The 21,622-nt window shown below is 36.6% G+C and overlaps 1 protein-coding gene across 1 annotated transcript in view; it reads left to right on the forward strand.

Moving 5' to 3' along the window:
* LIPJ (lipase family member J) overlaps positions 1–20,650 on the forward strand; it is a 33,609-nt gene extending 12,959 nt beyond the window's left edge. The window contains exons 5-11 of the mRNA XM_020879818.2: positions 4,122–4,320; positions 4,814–4,923; positions 6,465–6,601; positions 6,971–7,117; positions 9,968–10,039; positions 19,235–19,306; positions 20,414–20,650. Of these exons, the coding sequence (XP_020735477.2) occupies positions 4,122–4,320; positions 4,814–4,923; positions 6,465–6,601; positions 6,971–7,117; positions 9,968–10,039; positions 19,235–19,306; positions 20,414–20,647 (971 nt within the window). The 3' untranslated portion in view covers positions 20,648–20,650. The remainder of the gene's footprint in view (positions 1–4,121; positions 4,321–4,813; positions 4,924–6,464; positions 6,602–6,970; positions 7,118–9,967; positions 10,040–19,234; positions 19,307–20,413) is intronic.
* Positions 20,651–21,622: the final 972 nt, after the last annotated feature.

Genomic DNA, 21,622 nt, shown 5'->3' on the forward strand with positions numbered 1-21,622 from the left:
CCAGGAAGCTATCTCTAGCTTCCTGTTCAGAGTGGTTTTAAAGGAAGGTGGAACACACATTGCTCCCCCAAGTTTTCTTTGTAGATCACCATACTCATACCTGTTGGTTACCTAGAATTTTCTTTGTTTAATGAGGGGTTAGAAATGCTCTGAAACACAGTAGCTTTATTCTGTAGGTTTGATGTCTGGCTGGTAAAAATTTCTTTCTTTGTGCCTGTGAATCTCTCCTCTAGTAGTAGCAAAGAGATAAGTTTGAAAAGTTTGGTAGCAGTCTCATGGCTCTTTACTCCACTACTATGTACACTACTGTCAGCAGAATGAGACGCTGAAAAAAGCACTAGAATTTGTCACTAGGGTCATATTAGTAATTCTAGATGTATCACTTACTAGCACAATATGTAACCAACTACTTTTCTTATTTGTCTAACTGTTGCAAAAAAAAAAAAAAAAACAGAGAATTTGTCTTTTCTCCTTAGATTTTGTCCTTGAAAAAATTGTTTTTCATATTTTAGGACACCCTATCAAGTTCTCATTTTGAACATTATGGTACATTTCAGAGAAAATTCATTAATTTTGACCAGCCTCTACCAATATAATGTTTGATCCTTATAGAGGTCACATCTACCAGGCAGAGAATTTTGACATTAATTATTGTAATCATTCCTCAGGGCTTGACTCAGTTTTTCTAATAAAAGACTTAAAGATAATTTTAAAATATAATAAGTACCTTAGAGTTCTCTAGAAGCAGCCCTGAGACAAGAATATAGGTGCATGTAATTTATTGATTGGAATACTTTCATGAGAAGGTAATGTGGACAAGAGGGGAAGGCAGGGGAAGGCGCTAAAGAAGGATGAGACTCAGCTAATACAATGTTGTCTCAGAGGGTTTATGGATTCCTGAATTGCACTGCAGACAGGGTCCCACCTTGAAGTTAGGGAGCTAGCTTTTTTGCATTCTTATATCAGTTAGTCACTGCCTGAAGGGCATCCGTAGAAAGAAATAAAGTCTGGCTGAGGAAACTCCCCTTAGCCTGGGGTCAGTTCCACACAGAAAGGGGCAATAGTGAACCCTTCAAAAGCACCAGTCACCATAGCTGGAAGAAGGATTCAGCTGCTTAGCCAAGGGAATCTAGGTGTGACACTAATATAATCTAGTAAAGGTTACCTCTTGCACTGCTCGGATCCACTTGTTTTTCACAATAAGTTTATTTCATCTGATATTACATTGTTTTCCATTTATTTTTATTAGTTGGAGGCTAATTACTCTACAATATTGTAGTGTATTTATCTGCTATTACAGTTGATCCTGATGCCATATCTGGTATTTATACATTCCTCCCTCCACTACCCAGTGTAAATTCCTCTTCCTCTTGGCTGCCTTTCCTTATTTGATAAGCCAGGCCTTTACCCCTAAGGGCTACGATGTCCCTAATATGTCATAGTTGCCAAACTTGCACATTTACAGTTAAACAAGGCATGGGAGTAACAGAAGATGCCCATGTGTATCATCTCAATACCAAATACCTTTTTCCCAATAAAGATTTATATATCAGCAGCCCTACCTCTCTATTTTCATCAAGGCCAGTTATTCTGGATCTAGGGTCTGTCTGCACTGTCAGAGAGCATGTACAAACCACTCATCACTTTTCTGTATCATCACAGGAATGTAATATTTTAGCCATTGAAGTGCTATAATATGCAAGGTTCTTTCAATATTCCAACTACAGTGTCTGGCAATCAGTAATGATGATAATGATATGGATTATGTGAAGGGCAATTTGGGGCTTAAAACAAAGTTACCAGTGAGCAGACATTATGTTATTCAAGGTGTTGCCTCTTGAAAACCTTGGAAGTATAAATTAGACCTCTGGGAACACTGGTGATTAAAGCAATGGTTCTAGTGATAAACTCTGTATTAAATATATCTGTGAAAACGTGAGTATAAAGTTATTTTATGAACTGAGAAAGGTGGGGTAATCATATAAAATATATCTCATGTAACATGCTATTTAAAGAAGAGGTGGCAAGAATATACAGAAAAACTGTATAAAGAAGATCTTCATGACCCAGATAATCACCATGGTGTGATCACTCACCTAGAGCCAGACATCCTGGAATGCAAAGTCAAGTGGACCTAAGGAAGCATCTCTATGAACAAAGCTAGCGGAGGTGATGGAATTCCAGTTGAGCTATTTCAAATCCTAAAAGATAATGCTGTGGAACTGCTGCACTTAATATGCCAGCAAATTTGGAAAACTCAGCAGTGGCCACAGGACGGGAAAAGGTCAATTTTCACTCCAAACCCAAAGAAAGGCAATGCCAAAGAATGCTCAAACTACTGCACAGTTACACTCTTCTCACACGCTAGCAAAATAATGCTCAAAATTCTCCAAGCCAAGCTTCAGCAATACATCAACTATGAACTTCCAGATGTTCAAACTGGTCTTAGAAAAGGCAGAGGGGCCAGAGATCAAATTGCCAACATCCACTGGATCACTGAAAACGCAAGAGAGTTCCGGAAAAACATCTGCTTTATCAGCTATGCCAAAACCTTTAACTGTGTGGATAAAAATAAGCTGTGGAAAATTCTTCAAGAGATGGGAATACCAGACCACCTGACCTGCCTCTTGAGAAATCTGTATGCAGGTCTGGAAGCAATAGTTAGAACTAGACATGGAACAATAAACTGGTTCCAAATAGGAAAGGAGTACATCAAGGCTGTATATTGTCACTCTGTTTATTTAACTTACGTGCAGAATACATCATGAGAAACCCTGGACTGGATGAAGCACAAGCTGGAATCAAGATTGACGGGAGAAATATCAGTAACCTCAAATATGCAGATGATACTACCCTTATGTCAGAAAGTGAAGAACTAAAGAGCCTCTAGATGAAGGTGAAAGAGGAGAGTGAAAAAGTTGGCTTAAAGCTCAACATTCAGAAAATTAAGATCATGGCATCCGGTCCCATCACTTCATGGCAAATAGATGGGGAAACAGTGGAAACAGTGGCTGACTTTATTTTTCTGGGCTCCAAAATCTCTGCAGATGGTGACTGCAGCCATGAAATTAAAAGACGCTTACTCCTTGGAAGGAAAGTTATGACCAACCTAGACAGCATATTAAAAAGCAGAGAAATTACTTTGCCAACAAATGTCCGTCTAGTCAAAGCTATGATTTTTCCAGTAGTCATGCATGGATGTGAGAGTTGGATGGTGAAGAAAGCTGAGCACCAAAGAATTTATGCTTTTGAACTATGGTGTTGGAGAAGAGACTCTTAAGAGTCCCTTGGACTGCAAGGAGATCCAACCAGTCCCTCCTAAAGATCAGTCCTGTGTTCATTGGTAAGACTGATGTTGAAGCTGAAACTCCAATACTTTGGCCACCTGATGCGAATAGCTGACTCATTTGAAAAGACCCTGATGCTGGGAAAGATTGAGGGCAGGAGGAGAAGGTGACGACAGAGGATGAGATGTTTGGATGGCATCACTGACTCATTGGACATGAGTTTGAGTAGGCTCCAGGAGTTGGTGATGCACAGGGAGGCCTGGTGTGCTGCAGTCCATGGGCTCACAAAGAATCGGACAGGACTGAGTGACTGAACTGAACTGAACATGCTATTTAGATGAGTCCAAGTTACTAAGAGATATTTGAATATTCTATATCCTTAAAAATTAGTATGTTTAAGTATGTGTGGGCTAAGTAGTTTCAGTCATGTCTGACTCTTTGCAACCCTATAGACTGTAGCCTGGCTCTTCTGTCCACGGGGATTCTCCAGGCAAGAATACTAGAGTGGGTTGCCATGCCCTCCTCAAGGAGACCTCCTGGACCCAGGGATCAAACCTACATCTCTTATTTCTCCTGCATTCTCAGGCCGGTTCTTTACCACTAGTGGCACCTGGGAAGCCCGTGTTTAAGTATGTGACATAACCTAATTGCCCAGTTAGTCATATGAAAGAAATTCATTAGTGAACAACTCTGACATAAAATGGGATTAAAAGGTGAAAAACCTACCCAATTTAGCAATTTTAAAAATCTTTATCCTATAAGATTAAATTTGAGGTGAGATACTCATGTAGACACTACAATATTTTAAAAGAAATTTTCTACATTTTTTTCCAGTTCAGAGACTTGTTGTATACTTGCAACATGGTTTGCTCACATCTGCCAGCAGCTGGATTTCCAATCTTCCTAATAACAGCCTAGGCTTCCTTCTGGCAGATGCTGGTTATGATGTGTGGATGGGGAACAGCAGAGGGACTACCTGGTCTAGAAAACACTTGTACCTAAAAACAAATTCCAAAGAATTCTGGGCTTTCAGGTACAGAAAAAACTGAGTAATATTTTGTTGTATAAGTGTGTTGGACTGTTTCCTTCTTTTTGAATGAAATGAAATGAAACATAAGTCTTTTTTTCTCAACTCAGGACTCTCAATATATTAAAATTTATATAAATTTTACCTGGAAAGTTAAAGAGTACTTGTTTGATTTTGAGTTTATATCTCATTTTTAAGCAGTAAGCTTTACTGACTACCCTACTGTATTTTTTCACTCTGTCACCTGTATATGTAGTCTACTTCGCTGTTCTTAGAATATACAATCATCTTCTTTATAAAACTCTTGTGGCTATTTTATTTCCTTAACTTCGTGTTCTCACAGAAGTCTCTAGTCAATAGATAATTTTACTATCTAACTTATTGATAGTACCCAAGGAGAGTTGAAAAATGCTTTAAATATATTTACCTAATCCTTATCTTCAAATGTTAACATAACATTAGCAGAATATACATTTTTATTTTCTTTTTTCTTTTGTAGCTTTGATGAGATGGCTAAATATGACCTTCCAGCCTCCATTAATTTCATTGTGAAGCAAACCCAACAAGAGCAAATATTTTATGTAGGACATTCACAAGGCACTACCATTGGTATGGCAAGAAAGATCATTGCTGCTATTGCTTTATTACACTTTCAAAGTTTGTAGATATATTCTTAAGGTTATAGGTCAGCTTCTAGACCTGTAAGTGAACCAAAGCAGAACTGTGAGACATATATCACAGAGCAGTGCCCTGGAAGGTTATATCCTGTTTTAATTCTATAAAGTATTCCCTAGTCACAAAGAATTGACTGTAAAAACAAGGTTTTGTTTGTTTGCAATGTATAAAAGCTGGATATCCATCTAAATATCACAATTAAGTCATAGCTGTCATTTATTCCACAAATAGAAATTGTATAATTATTTTTCTTTTAAAAATCAAGCATAGGAAAAAAAATCAAGCATAGGGATTTATGAGTAAGAAGTTTTAAAAGGGTGTTTGGGTTTTTACATTTAGGACATAGTAAACTTACGAGATGAAGAAATCCTTCCTATATTTAAAGATGACTAGAAAAGAACTTTCATCCCTTTATAATACTTAACTCTTCTACCTAATGTGTATCAATTTTACTTTCAGAAAAATATTCCCTAAGACTTAATGTAATTCTCTTTCTTGGTACCATAAAACTTAATCTTTCTACTTTGGAAGCAGAAAAGTCTACTTTATAATAGAACCCAGTATTAAATGAGTTTTTTCTAGACTGTAGAGTATCATCTAGACTGTATTAGTCATCATCATTATCATCTAGACTATAAGTATTATCTAGACTGAAGAGTATAAGTATTTCTTATAGGAATCATCCACTTTCTACCAGAAAAATTATGTCGAATAACAATCTCTTTCCATTTCTCATAGACCTTTTCTCTGATATTTATTAACCAGGTGTGAATTTTAGTCCAATTTTTCATCAGCTGTTCAGTATGGAACCAAGAATCCTAGGAAATAGCCAAATAAAAAAAATGAGTGATGTGCCAGAGCTTATCAACTTGCAGTTTGATATGATATATAATTCTTTGCTTCTTTGACTTCTCAGAACCCAGGGAAAAAAGAACCAATAAAAATAGAGGGGGTGTGCAGTTAGATAGCTTGATAAGTTATCAAAAAAGGAAAAAATTCTATTTGTCATATTAATTACTCTGAATTATCAATAAAATATAGTGTTTAGTAGCCTCTGTTCAAGAAGGCTAAGACATTTTTTTGACATTTTTAATTAACAGTAAATATTAAAACAATTTTATATTTATTGAATTTCTCACCTAAAGTAGATTCATCCATCTGAAAAATTCACTTTCATCATTTTCACCATTGCCAGTTATACTAATGTATAATAGTAAATATTTCTGATTTTCAACTATGGTGTTATAAAAGTGATTTATTGCTGAATTAAACTCATTTATGATCTACACATTTGTTTTAGATCCTAATAATCAGCATTATGTTGTGATCAATATGCATGTCTCAGTATGTGTAGTCAATAAATGTTTGATAGATAAGAAATGAATTAGTAAATTAATTATTGAACTTACCATTGTCATTTCTTACATGATAGTAATTGATTAAGAATAGTTCATTTATATCTTATTTTCTTTCAGCCTTCATAACATTTTCCACAATACCAAAGATAGCTGAAAGAATCAAAGTATTTTTTGCCTTAGCCCCAGTTTTTTCCATTAAATACTCAAAAAGCCCTTTAATTAAAATGGCATACAACTGGAAGTCACTGATCAAGGTATGTTATTTCTTCCTTTTTTGTAGTTGACAACCCAAAATGACAATGATTCTCTGCTTTCAAAATAAAAGGTCTTGGCTATGTTTGCACAGCCACATGTATGATTTGAATTTTTTGGCTTCATTTACTCTGGATTCTTGCTTTTGTTTCTACACAGGTATAAGACTTTACTTATGATACTTTTGGATGACTCATTGTGTAAGAATTTCACTAATCAAATCATCTCTTTATATGGCTCTCAAATTTCATCCTTAATTTAAATGTTTTAAACTAATGTATTTGGTTGTAAATGTAGTGAACTCACCAAATCAACTTTTGATTAAATTGTTTTAGTCTTCCAAACATGAATAGAGTATATTTATTTTGCAGTTTTTTTCTGGCAGCAAAGAGTTCTTACCTAATACCTCCTTTAAAAGATTTGTTGGTTCAACGCTGTGTCCACTGAAGATTATTGATAAGATTTGCCGTGATATCTTGTTTATGGTAACTGGATATGACCTAAAGAACTTAAATATGGTGAGAACAAGTTGTATTTAAAATATATTTTGCCAATTTTTAGAAAGCAGCTTTTAATAGTGCTTATTCTATGCTTTGTGTATCATTTTATGTTTTATCTATTTATTCTTGTAGTTAGATTCTTATCCTTTCTAATTTTGTGGCTGTACCAACATTAAGAAACTAATTTGTATTAGCATGTTGGGATTTTTTTACTTCCATATTTGTCTTGATTTCTGTAAAGAACAGAGACTAGCTGCAGCTATAGTTATCTTTATTAGTCTTTGCAGTTACATGTTAGTTGTCTGGGGTTTCATGTATTTAGGTTGTCTTCTATTCACTGTCTTACATAACTCCTCCTCTTATATCCTGATTCCTAATACTTTTCCACTTCCTTGATTTTTCCATAATTAGGGTGCCTGGCAATTAACTTATATGCTTTTGGCATTCATCAAAATTCCTGGAGTGGGAAACTCTTTTGGTATTCAAGCTACTATTAGAAGGCAATCTGTATTGATTGTATATAAATTCTCTTAAAGATGCAAGGTTTTATCAGCACATTAAATTAAAAAACCCAGATTTGGAAAAACAGTTGTTTGTGGCATTTGGACTAGTTTATTGATTCTTGCACCTGGGCCTTTTAAGAAAGTTCTTAATGAGAACCAATGTATCTGTTCATAGGAAAATAGGTGTTCTTTTAATTTGTAAGCACATTTTCTTACCACAAGAATAAATGTTGATATTTTTTTTTAACCTCAAGAAGGTCTTATTGCAAGTCTCAGACAATTACAGATATTTGAAAAAAACACTAATATTCTTCATAATAGAAGAAAAGAACTCCATTCTCTCCCCTTTCCCCAAAGATATGAAAAGCATAATTTTCTGTCATAGAAGATTACCTTTTTAAAAAGGCCTCTCATATTCTTCTATCTAGTGTTATATATCTACCATAGAATGTCTAGAAACATCATAAATATAATCTTTATTTCTGCTTACCTTTTTTAGTTATTCTATGTCTTGGGTTGTGTTTTTGGCTATTGACATCTTTATTATAATTATGGTGTCTTTGAGAACTCTTTTGTAGGTGGACCATTAGGAAAGTTTATATTCTAACTTCTTAGCCTTTAAATTTGTGAGTCTCCTTTCTGGGACAAAAGTTGACAGTGTCATCAATTGCAATTAATTGTGTACTAAGTTATCTAGGATTGGGAAAGTTTGAAGTGAGAAAATTCACACACAGTGTATATGGGAACAGTAAGAGTGATAGTTCAGTTTGATTCAGTCCTTTTTTTTTTTTTTTTTTTTGATTCAGTCCTCTTGATCCTATCAAGACTGATAGGAAAATTAGGATCTGACTTGAAATTTCTTTCCTGTAGGCAATATGAAAAACCAGAAGAGAATCTTGCAGTTTGCAGATAGGCAGTGTCTAGAATCAGGCCAATGTCACTCAGTGAACTGAAAAGAAGTTATCTTGCAAGGAAGATCAGGTAGCAAAAACTCTCATCAATGTAATTTGGATATGTCATCAAACAACCCAGAATTTTGACTTTGTCCAGTTCTTGTAATTCAGCTTATTGATTATATCTTTCATGGATTGTGCCTTTGGTACTATATCTGAAAAGTCATTGCCACACTCAAGATTGTCTAGATTTTTTCCTGTGTTATCATTTAGAAGTTTTATAGTTTAGCATTTCCCATTTAGACCTATGATCTGTTTTGAGTCAGTTTTTGTGAAGGTCTGTGTCTAGATTCTCTTTTTTCCCCCCATGTGATATCCATTTGTTGCAACACCATTTATTGAAAAGATTATCATTTTCCTATTACATTGCCTTTGTTTTTTTGTCAGAGATCAGTTAACTGTGTTTCTAAAGGTCTATTTCTGGGCTCTGTATTCTGCTCTATTTATCTCTCTCTCCACTCTTTCACCAATACTACACTGTCTTGACTACTGTAGCTTTATATTAATAGTGTCTTGAGGTTATGTCTTGTAGTCCTCCCTTTAATAATTGTGTTGGCTATTTGGGATCTTTTGTCTCTCTATATAAACTTTGGAAGCAGTTTGTAAGTATCGTAAATATAATTTATTGAGATTTTAGTAGGGATTACATTGACCTTATATATCTTATTCAGTGATTGAGGTTCCCAGGGAGTATGTAGGCAATGCAAAACTAGGTTACAGATTGCCATGAGCATAGCTGTATTCCTGATTAAGCTTTACTTTGAGTTGAACTTTGGGACCTCAGTTTATTATGGAAAGAATTTCTTTTTAAACCTTCCCACTGTCCTCAAAAAGTCCTGGGCTGATTTTTGCTCTCCTTAACTAGTTATCTTTTTGCCTTTTCATACTGTTCATGGGGTTTTCATGGCAAGAATACCAAAGTGGTTTGCAGTTCCCTTCTCTAGGACAGGAAAGCCTGGCGTGCTGCAGTCCAGGGGGACATGACTAAGCGATTAAACTGAACTGATTTCTTAAAATGAAACTTTAAATTTTCTAGGATTGGCAGATAAACTTAAGTGACTTTAGTACATTGCTTTTCTTTTGAAATTCTCTGTCTTTTCTCTTCCATTTGTCCTGGTAATTTCTTTCTATCTTTTTAGTTCCTTAGTGCTTTCAAAAGGTGTGTGTTACATTACTTTTGATTGTTCCCAGTATGGGTGATGGACCTCAGAACTTAGAAATCCAATAATATCTTCTACATGAATGCAAAATTTACATTCAATAAGTACATTTATGTATTTAATTTAAATATAATTTTATTTTATTAACATTATTTATTATAAATTAAGTTTCCTTGAAATTTTTTAGTTTAATAATTATCAAAGATTGTTTTTTCTGGTTGGAAGAATAAAAATAATGTTTTAAACCCTCAGAGTCGTGTGGATGTGTACATGTCACAAAACCCAGCAGGAACATCTGTTCAAAATATGCTCCACTGGTGTCAGGTACACTACAATACATTTTTAAGTGTATTTTGGTAAAAAATTTTTTTACACTACTTGCAGTTTATCTCACCATTCTAGGGATCTGGCCATTGCCATAGAATGATGAATTTATAAGGATATATTGAAATTATTAAAAATATGTATGATTTTTAAAAGTTTATAATATATGTTAATAATATAATCTATTAGATCCTCAGTTTAGGCAATAAGAGGAGTACAGTTATTTTCTATTTTACGAATGAGAAAATGTTCATTCAGAACAGTAGGCAAGGGATCAACTAGGCTATGCTCATGATTTAATATGCCCATATATTTAAAACTTTTTCTTAAAAAACAAAAAACAAACAAACAAACAAAAAAACTAAGACAAGAACTCAGGTCTCTCAATACCTACTCTTTCTCACTAGATTATGCTTTCTCCTTGGTTAAATTGTGAACTCCATGAAGACCATGTCCAAGTTTTGTTCAGTTATCTATTGTAAAACTAAGTTTGTGGCATATAATAGATACTCAAGAATATTTGTTGAGTGAATATTGATAAAGAAAAGCAGTATGAATGCCATCTTAATATTGAGAGCCAAGATAAAATAAGAATATATATGCTTGAGATCAAAATACAAGATATTGAATTCTTTCTCTAAATCTTACTTGCAGTAGGACATTAAATAAGATCATTAAATCTTTATGAATTCAGTTTCTTTAATTTTAAAAATAGAATTAATAATCATGCTCTGACCTAACAAAAATAACTATGAGAATTAAATAGGGTAATAATTATGAGAGTGTCTTTAAATTTAATGAACACTAGATACATTTAAAGTGTTACTAGTATTGATAAGACACTAATGAAAGAAATCGAAGATGACATGAACAGATGGAGAGATATTCCATGTTCCTGGGTAGGAAGAATCAATATTGTGAAAATGACTAAACTACCAAGTACAATCTACAGATTCAATGTGATCCCTATCAAATTACCTACATTCTAATATGAGATATACAGACCGTAAACAACAAGCATAACAAATAAGTAAATTGTTAAAATAGTAGATGATGATAGAAGCTATGAAAAATAGGAGGAGAGGACCAGAGAGAAAAGATTAGGTATGCCAGGATTCAGTTGTCTACCTGAATAGGGAGGTTAGATTGAGCCTCAGTGAGATGGTAACATTTGAAAAGATTTAAAGGAAGTGAGAAGGTTAGCAGTGTGAACATGTGGAGAAAGAATATCCAGATGGTAGACTCACAGGTGGAAAAGCCGTTAGTCAGGAGCAGTTCTGATAGGCACAGCTAAAGGGCTAGTGTGGCTAACGTGAGTGATTCCAGAAGAGAATAGTAGAAAACAGGGGCGAAAAAGTAAGAGGGAGTCAGAAAAGAACCTTTGTGCCATGGTAAGGACTTTGACATTCTGTATCAAGTGGGTTAGCCACTGCAGGTTTTTGAGAAGGGAAGTGACTTACTATGATTTACACTGAAATGCAGAAAGGCAAAATGGTTGTCTAAGAAGGCCTTATGAATAGCTGAGAAAAGAAGCTAAAGGCAAAGGAGAAAAGGAAAGATATACCCATCTGAATACATAGTTCCAAAGAAGAGCAAGGAAAGATAAGAAAGCCTTCCTAAGTGATCAGTGCAAAGAAATAGAGGAAACAATAGAATGGGAAAGACTAGAGATCTCTTCAAGAAAATTAGAGATACAAAGGGAATATTTCGTGAAAAGATGGGCACAATAAAGGACAGAAATGGTATGGACCTAACAGAAGCAGAAGACATTAAGAAGTGGTGGCAAGAATACACAGAACTATACAAAAGAGATCTTAATGACCCAGATAACCACGAAGATGTGATCACTCAGCTAGAGCCAGACTCCTGGAATGTGAAGTCAAGTGGGCCTAAGGAAGCATCACTACAAACAAAGCTGGTGGGGGCAATGGAATTCCAGCTGAGCTATTTAAAATCCTAAAAGATGATGCTGTGAAAGTGTTGCACTCAATATGCCAGCAAATTTGGAAAACTCAGCAGTGGCCACAGGACTGGGAAAGATCAGTTTTCATTCCATCACAAAGAAAGGCAATGCCAAAGAATGTTCAAACTACCACACAATTACACTCATCTCAGTTCAGTTCAGTTCAGTTACTCAGTCATCTCCAACTCTGTGACCACATGAACTGAAGCAAGTAAGGCCTCCCTGTCAATCACCAGCTCCCAGAATTTACTCAAACTCATGTCCATTGAGTTGGTGATGTCACCCAACCATCTCATCCTCTGTTGTCTCCTCTGCCAAATCTTTCCCAGCATCAGGATCTTTTCAAATGAGTCAGTTCTTCGCATCAGGTGGCCAAACTATTGGAGTTTCAGCTTCAGCATCAGTCGTTCCAATGAATATTCAGGACTGATTTTCCTTTAGGATGGACTGGTTGGATCTCCTTGTAGTTCAAGGGACTCTCAAGAGTCTTCTCCAAAACCACAGTTCAAAAGCATTGATTCTTTGCTGTTCATCTTTCTTTACAGTCCAATTCTCACATCCATATGTGACTACTAGAAAGACCACAGCTTTGACTAGATGGACCTTTGTTGACAAAGTAATGTCTCTGCTTTTTAATATGCCATCTAGGTTGGTCATAGCTTTTCTTCCAAGGAGCAAGTGACTTTTAATTCCAGGGCTGCAGTCACCATCTACAATGATTTTGGACCCCTCCCCCCCAAAAAATAAAGTCTCTCACTGTTTCCTTTGTTTCCCCATCTATTTGCCATGAAGTGATGGGACTGGATGACAAGATCTTAGTTTTCTGAATGTTGAGCTTTAAGCCAACTTCTTCACTCTCCTCTTCAACTTTCATCAAGATGCTCTGTAATTCCTCCTCAGTTTCTGCAATGAGGGTGGTGTCACCTGCACATTGGAGGTTACTGATATTTCTCCCAGAAATCTTGATTCCAGCTTATGCTTCATCCAACCTAGCATTTCTCATGATGTACTCTGCATGTAAGTTAAATAAGCACAGTGACAATATACATCCTTGACGTACTCCTTTCCCAATTTGTAACCAGTCTGTTCCATGTCCAGTTCTAACTGTTGCTTCTGGACCTGCATACAGATTTCTCAGCAGGCAGGTTAGGTGATCTGGTATTCCCATCTCTTTAAGAATTTTCTACAGTTTGTGGCGATCCATACAGTCAAAGGCTTTGACATAGTCAATATAGCAGAAGTAGATTTTTTTTGTAACTCTCTTGCTTTTTCAATGATCCAAAAAATGTTGGCCATTTGATCTCTGGTTCCTCTGCTGTTTCTAAATCCAGCTTGAACATCTGGAAGTTCACGGTTCACGTACTGTTGAAGCCTGGCTTGGAGAATTTTGAGCACTACCTTGCTAGCGTGTGAGATGAGTGCAATTATGCATAGTTTGAGCATTCTTTGGCATTCCCTTTCTTTGGGATTGGAATGAAAACTGACCTTTTCCACGCCTGTGGCCACTGCTGAGTTTTCCTAATTTGCTGGCATATTGAGTGCAACACTTTCACAGCATCATCTTTTAGGATTTGAAATAGCTCAACTGGAATTCCATCACTTCCACTTGCTTTGTTCATAAAGAAAACATAGTGGGCTTCCTAGGGCCCATGTGACTTGGTATGCCAAGATGTCTTATTCTAGGTAATGAACACACCATCACGATTATCTGGGTCATGAAGATTTTTTTTTGTATAGTTCTTCTGTGTATTCTTGCCACCTCTTCTTAATATCTTCTGCTTCTGTTAGGTCCATACAATTTCTGTTCTTTAGTGTGCCCATCTTTGCATGAAATGTTCCCTTGGTACCTCTAATTTTCTTGAAGAGAAATAGTCTTTCCCATTCTATTATTTTCCTCTATTTCTTTGCACTGATCACTGAAGAAGACTTTCTTATCTCTCCTTGCAATTTTTTAGAACTCCACATTCAAATGGGTATATCTTCTCTTTTCTCCTTTGACTTTCACTTCTTTTCAGAGCTATTTTTAAAGCCTTTGCAGACAACCATTTTGACTTTTTGCATTTCTTTTTCTTGGAGATGATCTTGATCCCTGCCTGTACAATGTCATGAGCCTCCATCCATAGTTCTTCAGGCACTCTGTCTGTCAGATCTAATCCCTTGAATCTATTTCTCACTTCCACTGTATAATCATAAAGGATTTTCTTTAGGTCATACCAAAATGGTCTAGCGGTTTTTCCTACTTTCTTCACTTTAAGTCTGAATTTGGTAATAAAGAGTTCATGATCTGAGCAACAGTCAGCTCTCAGTCTTGTTTTTTCTGACTGTATAGAGCTTCTCCATCTTTGGCTGCAAAGAATATAATCAGTCTGATTTTGGTATTGACCATCTGGTGACATCGATGTGTAGAGTCTTCTCTTGTGTTTTTGGAGGAGGGTGTTTGTTATGATCAGTGCATTTTCTTGGCACAACTCTATTAGTCTTTGCCCTACATCATTCTGTACTTCAAGGCCAAATTTCCCTGTTATTCCAGGTATTTCTTGACTTCCTTCTTTTGTATTGCAGTCCCCTATAATGACATCTTTTTTGGATGTTAGTTCTAGAAAGTCTTATAGGTCTTCATAGAACTGTTCAACTTCAGCTTTTTCAGCATTACTGGTCAGAGCATAGACTTGGATTACTGTGATATTGAAGGGTTTGCCTTGGAAATGAACAGAGATCATTCTGTCGTTTTTGAGATTGCATCCAAGTACTGCATTTCAGACTCTTTTGTTGACTATGATGGCTACTCCATTTCTTCTAAGGGATTCTTGCCCACAGTAGTAGATACAATGGTCATCTGAACTAAATTCACCCATTTTTGTTGATTTTAGTTCACTGATTCCTAAAATGTCAGTGTTCACTCTTTCCATCTCCTGTTTGACCACTTCCAATTTGCTTTGATTCATGGACCTAACATTCCAGGTTCCTATGCAGTATTGCTTTTTACAGCATCGGACTTTACTTCCATCACCAGTCACATCCACAACTGGGTGGTGTTGTTGCTTTGGCTTCATCTCTTTATTCTTTCTGGAGTTATTTCTCCACTGATCTGCAGTAGCATATTGGGCACCTACCAACCTGGGGAGTCCATCTTTCAGTGTTCTATCTTTTTGCCTTTTCATACTGTTTTCATGGGGTTCTCAAGGCAAGAATGCTGAAGTGGTTTGCTGTTCTCTTCTCCCATGGACCACATTTTGTCAGAACACTCCACCATGACCTGTCCATCTTGGGTGGCCCTACACAGCATGGCTCATAGTTTCATTGAATTAGACAAGGCCTTGGTCCATATGATCATATTGGTTAGTTTTCTGTGATTGTGGCTTTCAGTCTCTGCCCTCTGATGGAGAAGGATAAGAGGCTTATGGAAGCTTCCTGATGGGAGAGACTGACTGAGGGGGAAACTGGGTCTTGTTCTGATGGGCAGTGCCATGCTCAGTAAATCTGTAATACAATTTTCTGTGGTAGGGTAGGGCTGTGTCCCTTCCCTCTTATTTACCCGGGGCCAAACTATGGTGGAGGTGATGAAGACAATGGCAACCTCCTTCAGAAGACCCCATGCAAGCCCTGCTGGACTCAGTACCTCCAACCCTGCAGCGTGCCACCACCGACCCACACCTCCACCAGAGACTCCTGGAAACTCATGAGCAAGTCTGGGCCAGTCTCTTGTGGGGTCACTGCTCCTTTTTCCTAGGTCCTGGTGCACACAAGTTTCTGTTGGTAACCTCCCAGAGTCTGTTTCCCCAGTCCTGTGTAAGTTCTGGCGGCTCTATGGTGGGGTTAATTGTGACCTCCTCCAAGAGGGCTTATGCCATACCCAGGCCTGCTGCACCCAGAGCCCCTGCCCCTGCGGCAGTCCACTGCTGACCCATACCTCTGTAGGAGACACTCAAACCCAGTTCTGTCTCAGTCCCTATGGGGTCTCTGGGTCCTGGTGCGCACAAGCTATGTTTGAGCTCTGATTGTCTCTGGTAGGTATGGGCTTTGATTCTAAACACAATTTTGCCCCTCCTACCATTTTGCTGGGGCTTCTCCTTTGTCCTTGGATGTGGGATATCTTCTCAAAGTCGCTCCAGCACTGCACAGCCGCTGCTCCAGTGCCTACTATCTTGCTGGGGCTTCTGTGTCCTTGGACTGCACCCTGCCCTTCTCTACACTCATCTCACGCACTAGCAAAGTAATGCTCAAAATTCTCCAAGCCAGGCTTCAAAGTACATGAACTGAGAACTTCAGATGTTCAAGCTGGATTTAGAAAAGGCAGAGAAACCAGAGATCAAATTGCCAACATCTGTTGCATCACAGAAAAAGCTGAAGAGTTCCAAAAAAAAAAAAAAAAAAAAACACCTACAGCTACTTTATTGGTTATGCCAAAGCTTTTGATGTGTGGATCACAACAAATTGAAAAATTCTTCAAGAGATGGGAATACCTGACCACCTTACCTGCCTCCTGAGAAACCTATATGCAGGTCAAGAAGCAACAGTTAGAGCCAGACATGTAACAATGGACTGGTTCAAAATTGGGAAAGGAGTATGTCAAGGTTGTATACTGTCACCCTGTTTATTTAACTTATATGCAGAGTACATCAAATGAAATGCCAGGCTGGATGAAGCACAGGCTGAAATCAAGATTGCCAGGAGAAATATCAATAACCTCAGATATGCAGATGACACCACCCTTATGGCAGAAACAGAGGAGGAACTAATGAACCTCTCAATGAAAATGAAATTGGAGATGAAAACGCTGGCTTAAAATGCAACATTCAAAAAACAAAGATGATGGCATCTGGTCCCATCACTTCATGACAAATAGATGGGGAAACAATGACAGATTTTATTTTCTTGGGCTCCAAATTCACTGCAGATGGTGACTGAAGCCATGAGATTAAAAGACACTTGCTCCTTGGAAGAAAAGCTATGACCAACCTAGATAGCATATTAAAAAGCAGAGATATCACTTTTCCAAGAAAGGTCAATATAGTCAAAACTATGGTTTTTCCTGTAGTTATGTATGGATGTGAGAATTTGACCATAAAGAAAGCTGAGCGTGAAAGAGTTGATGCTTTTGAATTGTGGTGTTGGTAAAGCCCTGAGAGTCCCTTGTACCAGAAGAGTATCAAACCAGTCAATCCTAAAGGAAAGCAGTCCTAAATATTCATTGGAGGGACTGATTCTGATGCTGAAGCTTGAGTACTTTGGCCTCCTGTCGTGATGAACTGACTCATTTGAAAAGACCCTGATGCTGGGAAAGATTGAAGGCAGAAGGAGAAGGGGACAACAGAGGATGAGACGGTTCTTTGGCCTCACCAACTTGATGAATGAGTTTGAACAAGGTCTGGGAATTCACGATGGACAGGGAAACCTGGCATGCTGCAGTCCATGGGGTCACAAAGAGTTGGGCATGACTGAATGACTGAACTGAACACTTTTAAAGGAATGCTTTTAGTGTCTGTGTTGAATAGATTATAGTGAAGCGAGAGTATAAGCAATGAGGAAGTTAGGAGATTATTGCAGCAATGCAAAAAGAATTGATGATAATTTGCTCTTATATGTTTCCAGTGGAGGTGGTAAAAATTGTTAGATTCTGAATATGCATGTGTATATCATAAAATTGGAGCCTATAAAATTTAGTCATGGATTCTATGAGAAGTAAAAGAAATGAATCTTGGATGATCCAAAGTTTTTGGACTAAGTAATGAAAAGATGAAATTAATTTTGAAGGAGAGGGAGAAGTTTGATGATGGAATGGGTTTAGAGGAAAGATAGGATGTTCTGTTTGGAGATGTTGTTTTAGAGATTTAAGTCTTGATTTTGAATAAGTTGTGTATAGAATTCTAGAGGGCTTTCTGGTGGTTTAGTGGTAAAGAATTCACCTGTATTGCAGGAGCCACAGGAGATGCCACAGGCATTTGATCCCTGTGTTGGGAAGATGCCCTGGAAGAGAGAAGGGCTAACTGCTCCAGCATTCTTACCTGGAGAATCCCATTGACAGAGAAGCCTGGCAGGCTACAGCTCTTAGGGTCACAAAGAGTCAGACTGACTGAAGCAGGAGCCTGATAGGAGTCGAGAATTTAGAAAAGACTTATAAAAGAAGATAAACACTTTGAATATGAATAACATTGAAAGCCAAGAGACTGGATGAGAAGATAAATAGACTGTATAAATAGAGAAGAAAAGAGGAGTAAAGATTAAGTGATGAGATATGAAAAGATTAAGAAGTCAGCAGGAGAAGCTAAATTTGCCAAGGAAGCAAGCACTGAGAAGCACTTAAAAGAAGCACTGAGTGAAACAATGAAAAAAAAATGAAGATCAAGATATCATGTTATTCTAGAAGTTAAGTGAAGAAAAGATCTCAAAGATAAGGGGATAAATAGCTAATCAAATTCTGCTCTTAGATAAGATGGAAAAAATGTCTAAGAATTGACCAAAATCTTGCAAATGTTAATGTCATCAATAAACTTGGCCAATTTTGGAACTGCAGGGAAAGAAGTATTCTCAGGGAAAATCAGATTAGCAATCAGAGAAGAGTTTTAATATATAGGTTGATGATGGTATAACAGATGATAGAGTTTTAAGAGTTGGGGAGTGTTGGGAGGAGATAAAATACGGGATATATAGAGACATAGACATTTTATCATTCTGGAGAAGATGAGTAACATGAGAAACTTAACCTTCTTGAAATGAAAACATAATCAGGGGGAAAAACAGTCAAAATCAAATTAGACCCAATAGGTTCAAAGCTGGTGGTAAGGCTGCAAGTGTTAAGGGGTAAAGAAAGGGGTGGCTTCTGGGACATGCTCTTGATTTTTGTTATTTGAAGCAATAAGTTTTAGGGCAGTGTCAACTTAGTCTTAGCATGCTTAGTCCTAGACCTCTGTAGACACAGCTGAGAATTTCTGGGGAGGCCTAATATTACCCAAAACACACATGCCCCCTTTAATATGGTAAAAAACCTCAGGAGATGTGCATTTATATGAAGATGGTAGAATTATTGTCTGCAGATTTCCCTGCCCCCCACCTCCTAGCTCTTCCATTTCTTACCCTGTGTATAGCAAGAGAGGAACAAAGAAGCCCACCTACACATATACTAATAGACTTAGTAGTACAAAGGGGCTTTTTGTGCAATGCATACCTAGCTTGTATCAGCTGCCATTGTAACAAAAAATAAGTATAGTCTTACTTTAAAATTTTTCTTTCAGCTTTTTAATTCTAGTCACTTGAAAGCTTTTGACTGGGGCAGTCCTGATCTGAACTTGGTTCATTTTAATCAGGTACATAATTATGTGTAAATTAAAAATTATCTCCCTGATCAATTGAAATAATTTTTACTATTAAAGATTCATCTGTGAAACCCAAGAGTACAGTAGTCCAGTGAGAAGGACCAGTAAACGAAGATCATCATGATTTGGATCCATATGTCCATTTCCAACCGAAGTGGCTTTTCCATATTCTCTATGTATTTTAACAACAAATATCTTAGATAAGTCTAGAGAAGTTGACAAGCAGTAGAATAATTCACCATGCCTCAAGAGGAAAAATACTGTATTTATAATGTACATAGCTCTGAGTTTGGTTAAATAAGAAATAGAAAGCAAGCATACCATTGTTCTTGACCCTAAGACTGTTGTGTTTGGGAAGATAAGATAAACACATGTACTAATTAGAAAAAGTAGAAGTTACTGAGAAGCTGATAAAAACTGTCTGAGTATGATGACAAATGTCTTGAAATACTAGAACCCAAGTCTATCTACTTCAAAATTTATGCTTCCCCACCATACTTTTCTGCCTTCACTAAGCTCTAATGCCTGATGTAGTTTGCTTGTGTAAATATTTGAAGTAAAATACATAGATCTAATTCATTAGAATAATATTGAACTTGGCTGCCAATGTTTATCATTTACTAATAAACATACTGACTCATTTGAAAAGACCCTGATGCTGGGAAAGATTAAAGGAGGGAGGAGAAGAGGATGATAGAGGATGAGATGTTTGGATGGCACCACATCCAAATGGACACGTTTGAGTAAATTCCGGGAGTTGGTGATGGACAGGGATGCCTGGCGTGCTGCAGTCCATGGGGTTGCAAAGAGTCATATATGACTTAGCAACTGAACTGAACTAAACTGATATTGACAGTTATATAAGCCAAAGAAAAATTTGATACTCTGGATCAGAACAAACTCTAGTTTTAATTTTAATTTAATTAATAAGTAAAAATTACAATATTCTTTCATACTCCTTGCTTCCTTAATAACAATTATTTTAGAGTAAGTTTACTTTTAAATTGTACTTTAAATTATAATTTAAAGAATTAGTAAATAACACTTTATATGTATTATTCTCCATGAGAACTCTTACTTTTACTTATTTGCATTTAGACAACTTCTCCATTGTACAATGTGACAAACATGAATGTGCCAACTGCAACTTGGAGTGGTGAAAATGACTTGTTGGCTGATCCTGAAGATGTTAAAATTTTACTTTCTGAAATCACAAATCATATTTACCATAAAACTATTTCTTACTATAATCATGTAGACTTCTTGTTTGGATTAGATGTATATCATCAAGTTTACAGTGAAATCATTGATATTATTCAAGGCAACCCATAAAGAACCATGGTATTCTATGTTGAAGGATTTATATAATTTCTATTAAAATCCAATTATTTTGTTCTTACTATGTGTACTTTTCCAGTTATTTATATAAAGTTTGGAATTTTTTCTTCATTTTTTGCATTGCCCGTTGGCTCTCCATTTATAAAGTAGTGGCATCTATTACACTAGGGGTAATGGCAGATTATAACTCAGCCCAAAGCAGTCTGTTGAGTTTCTAAGTAGAATGTAAATAACTAAAAATAGAAACAATAGTCTTAAATATTTTCAATTACAGGAGAAGGTTTTTTGAGAAAGGTGGAGGTTTTTTCTTCAAGAAATATGAGAATATAAGAATTTTTAGAAATATAGAGTTTGGAAGAATAATTGCTGATATGAAAGATAATTTTTCTGTAACCAAGTAGGACCTTTTGGGGCCTTCCCAGGACAGACCCTGCCCACCACCTCCCTGTCTTCTGGCTGCCTCATGTTTATAGAAAAGCTTTAGTGATCCAGGCCTTGCCTGAGTCACAAAATGCTGGCTCAAGAATTAATGTTTAAAATAATGTGAATATGTAGCAACAAAAAATAGCAGTTGGGCCAGGAGAACTCATAACAATTTAAACAATAAATCAACCATATAGTAAATTCTTTAGTTACTTCCTGAAGAACATAGTATCTGATGCACACAACCTCTGATATGCAGATAACACCACCCTAATGCAAAAAATGAAGAGGAACTAAAGAACCTTGATGAAGGTGAAAGAAGAAAGTGGAAAAGTTGGCTTAAAATTCAACATTCAAAAAACTAAGATCATGGTATCTGATCCCATTACTTCATGGCAAATAGAAGAGGGAAAAATGGAAACAGTCTATTTTCTTGGGCTCAAAAATCACTGTGGACAGTGTCTGCAGCCATGAAATTAAGAGATGCTTGCTCCTTAAAAGAAAAGCTATGACACACCTAGACAGAATGTTGAAAAGTAGAGATAT

This window comes from Odocoileus virginianus, chromosome 7 (assembly GCF_023699985.2).
Source record: "Odocoileus virginianus isolate 20LAN1187 ecotype Illinois chromosome 7, Ovbor_1.2, whole genome shotgun sequence".
Lineage (NCBI taxonomy): Eukaryota > Metazoa > Chordata > Mammalia > Artiodactyla > Cervidae > Odocoileus > Odocoileus virginianus.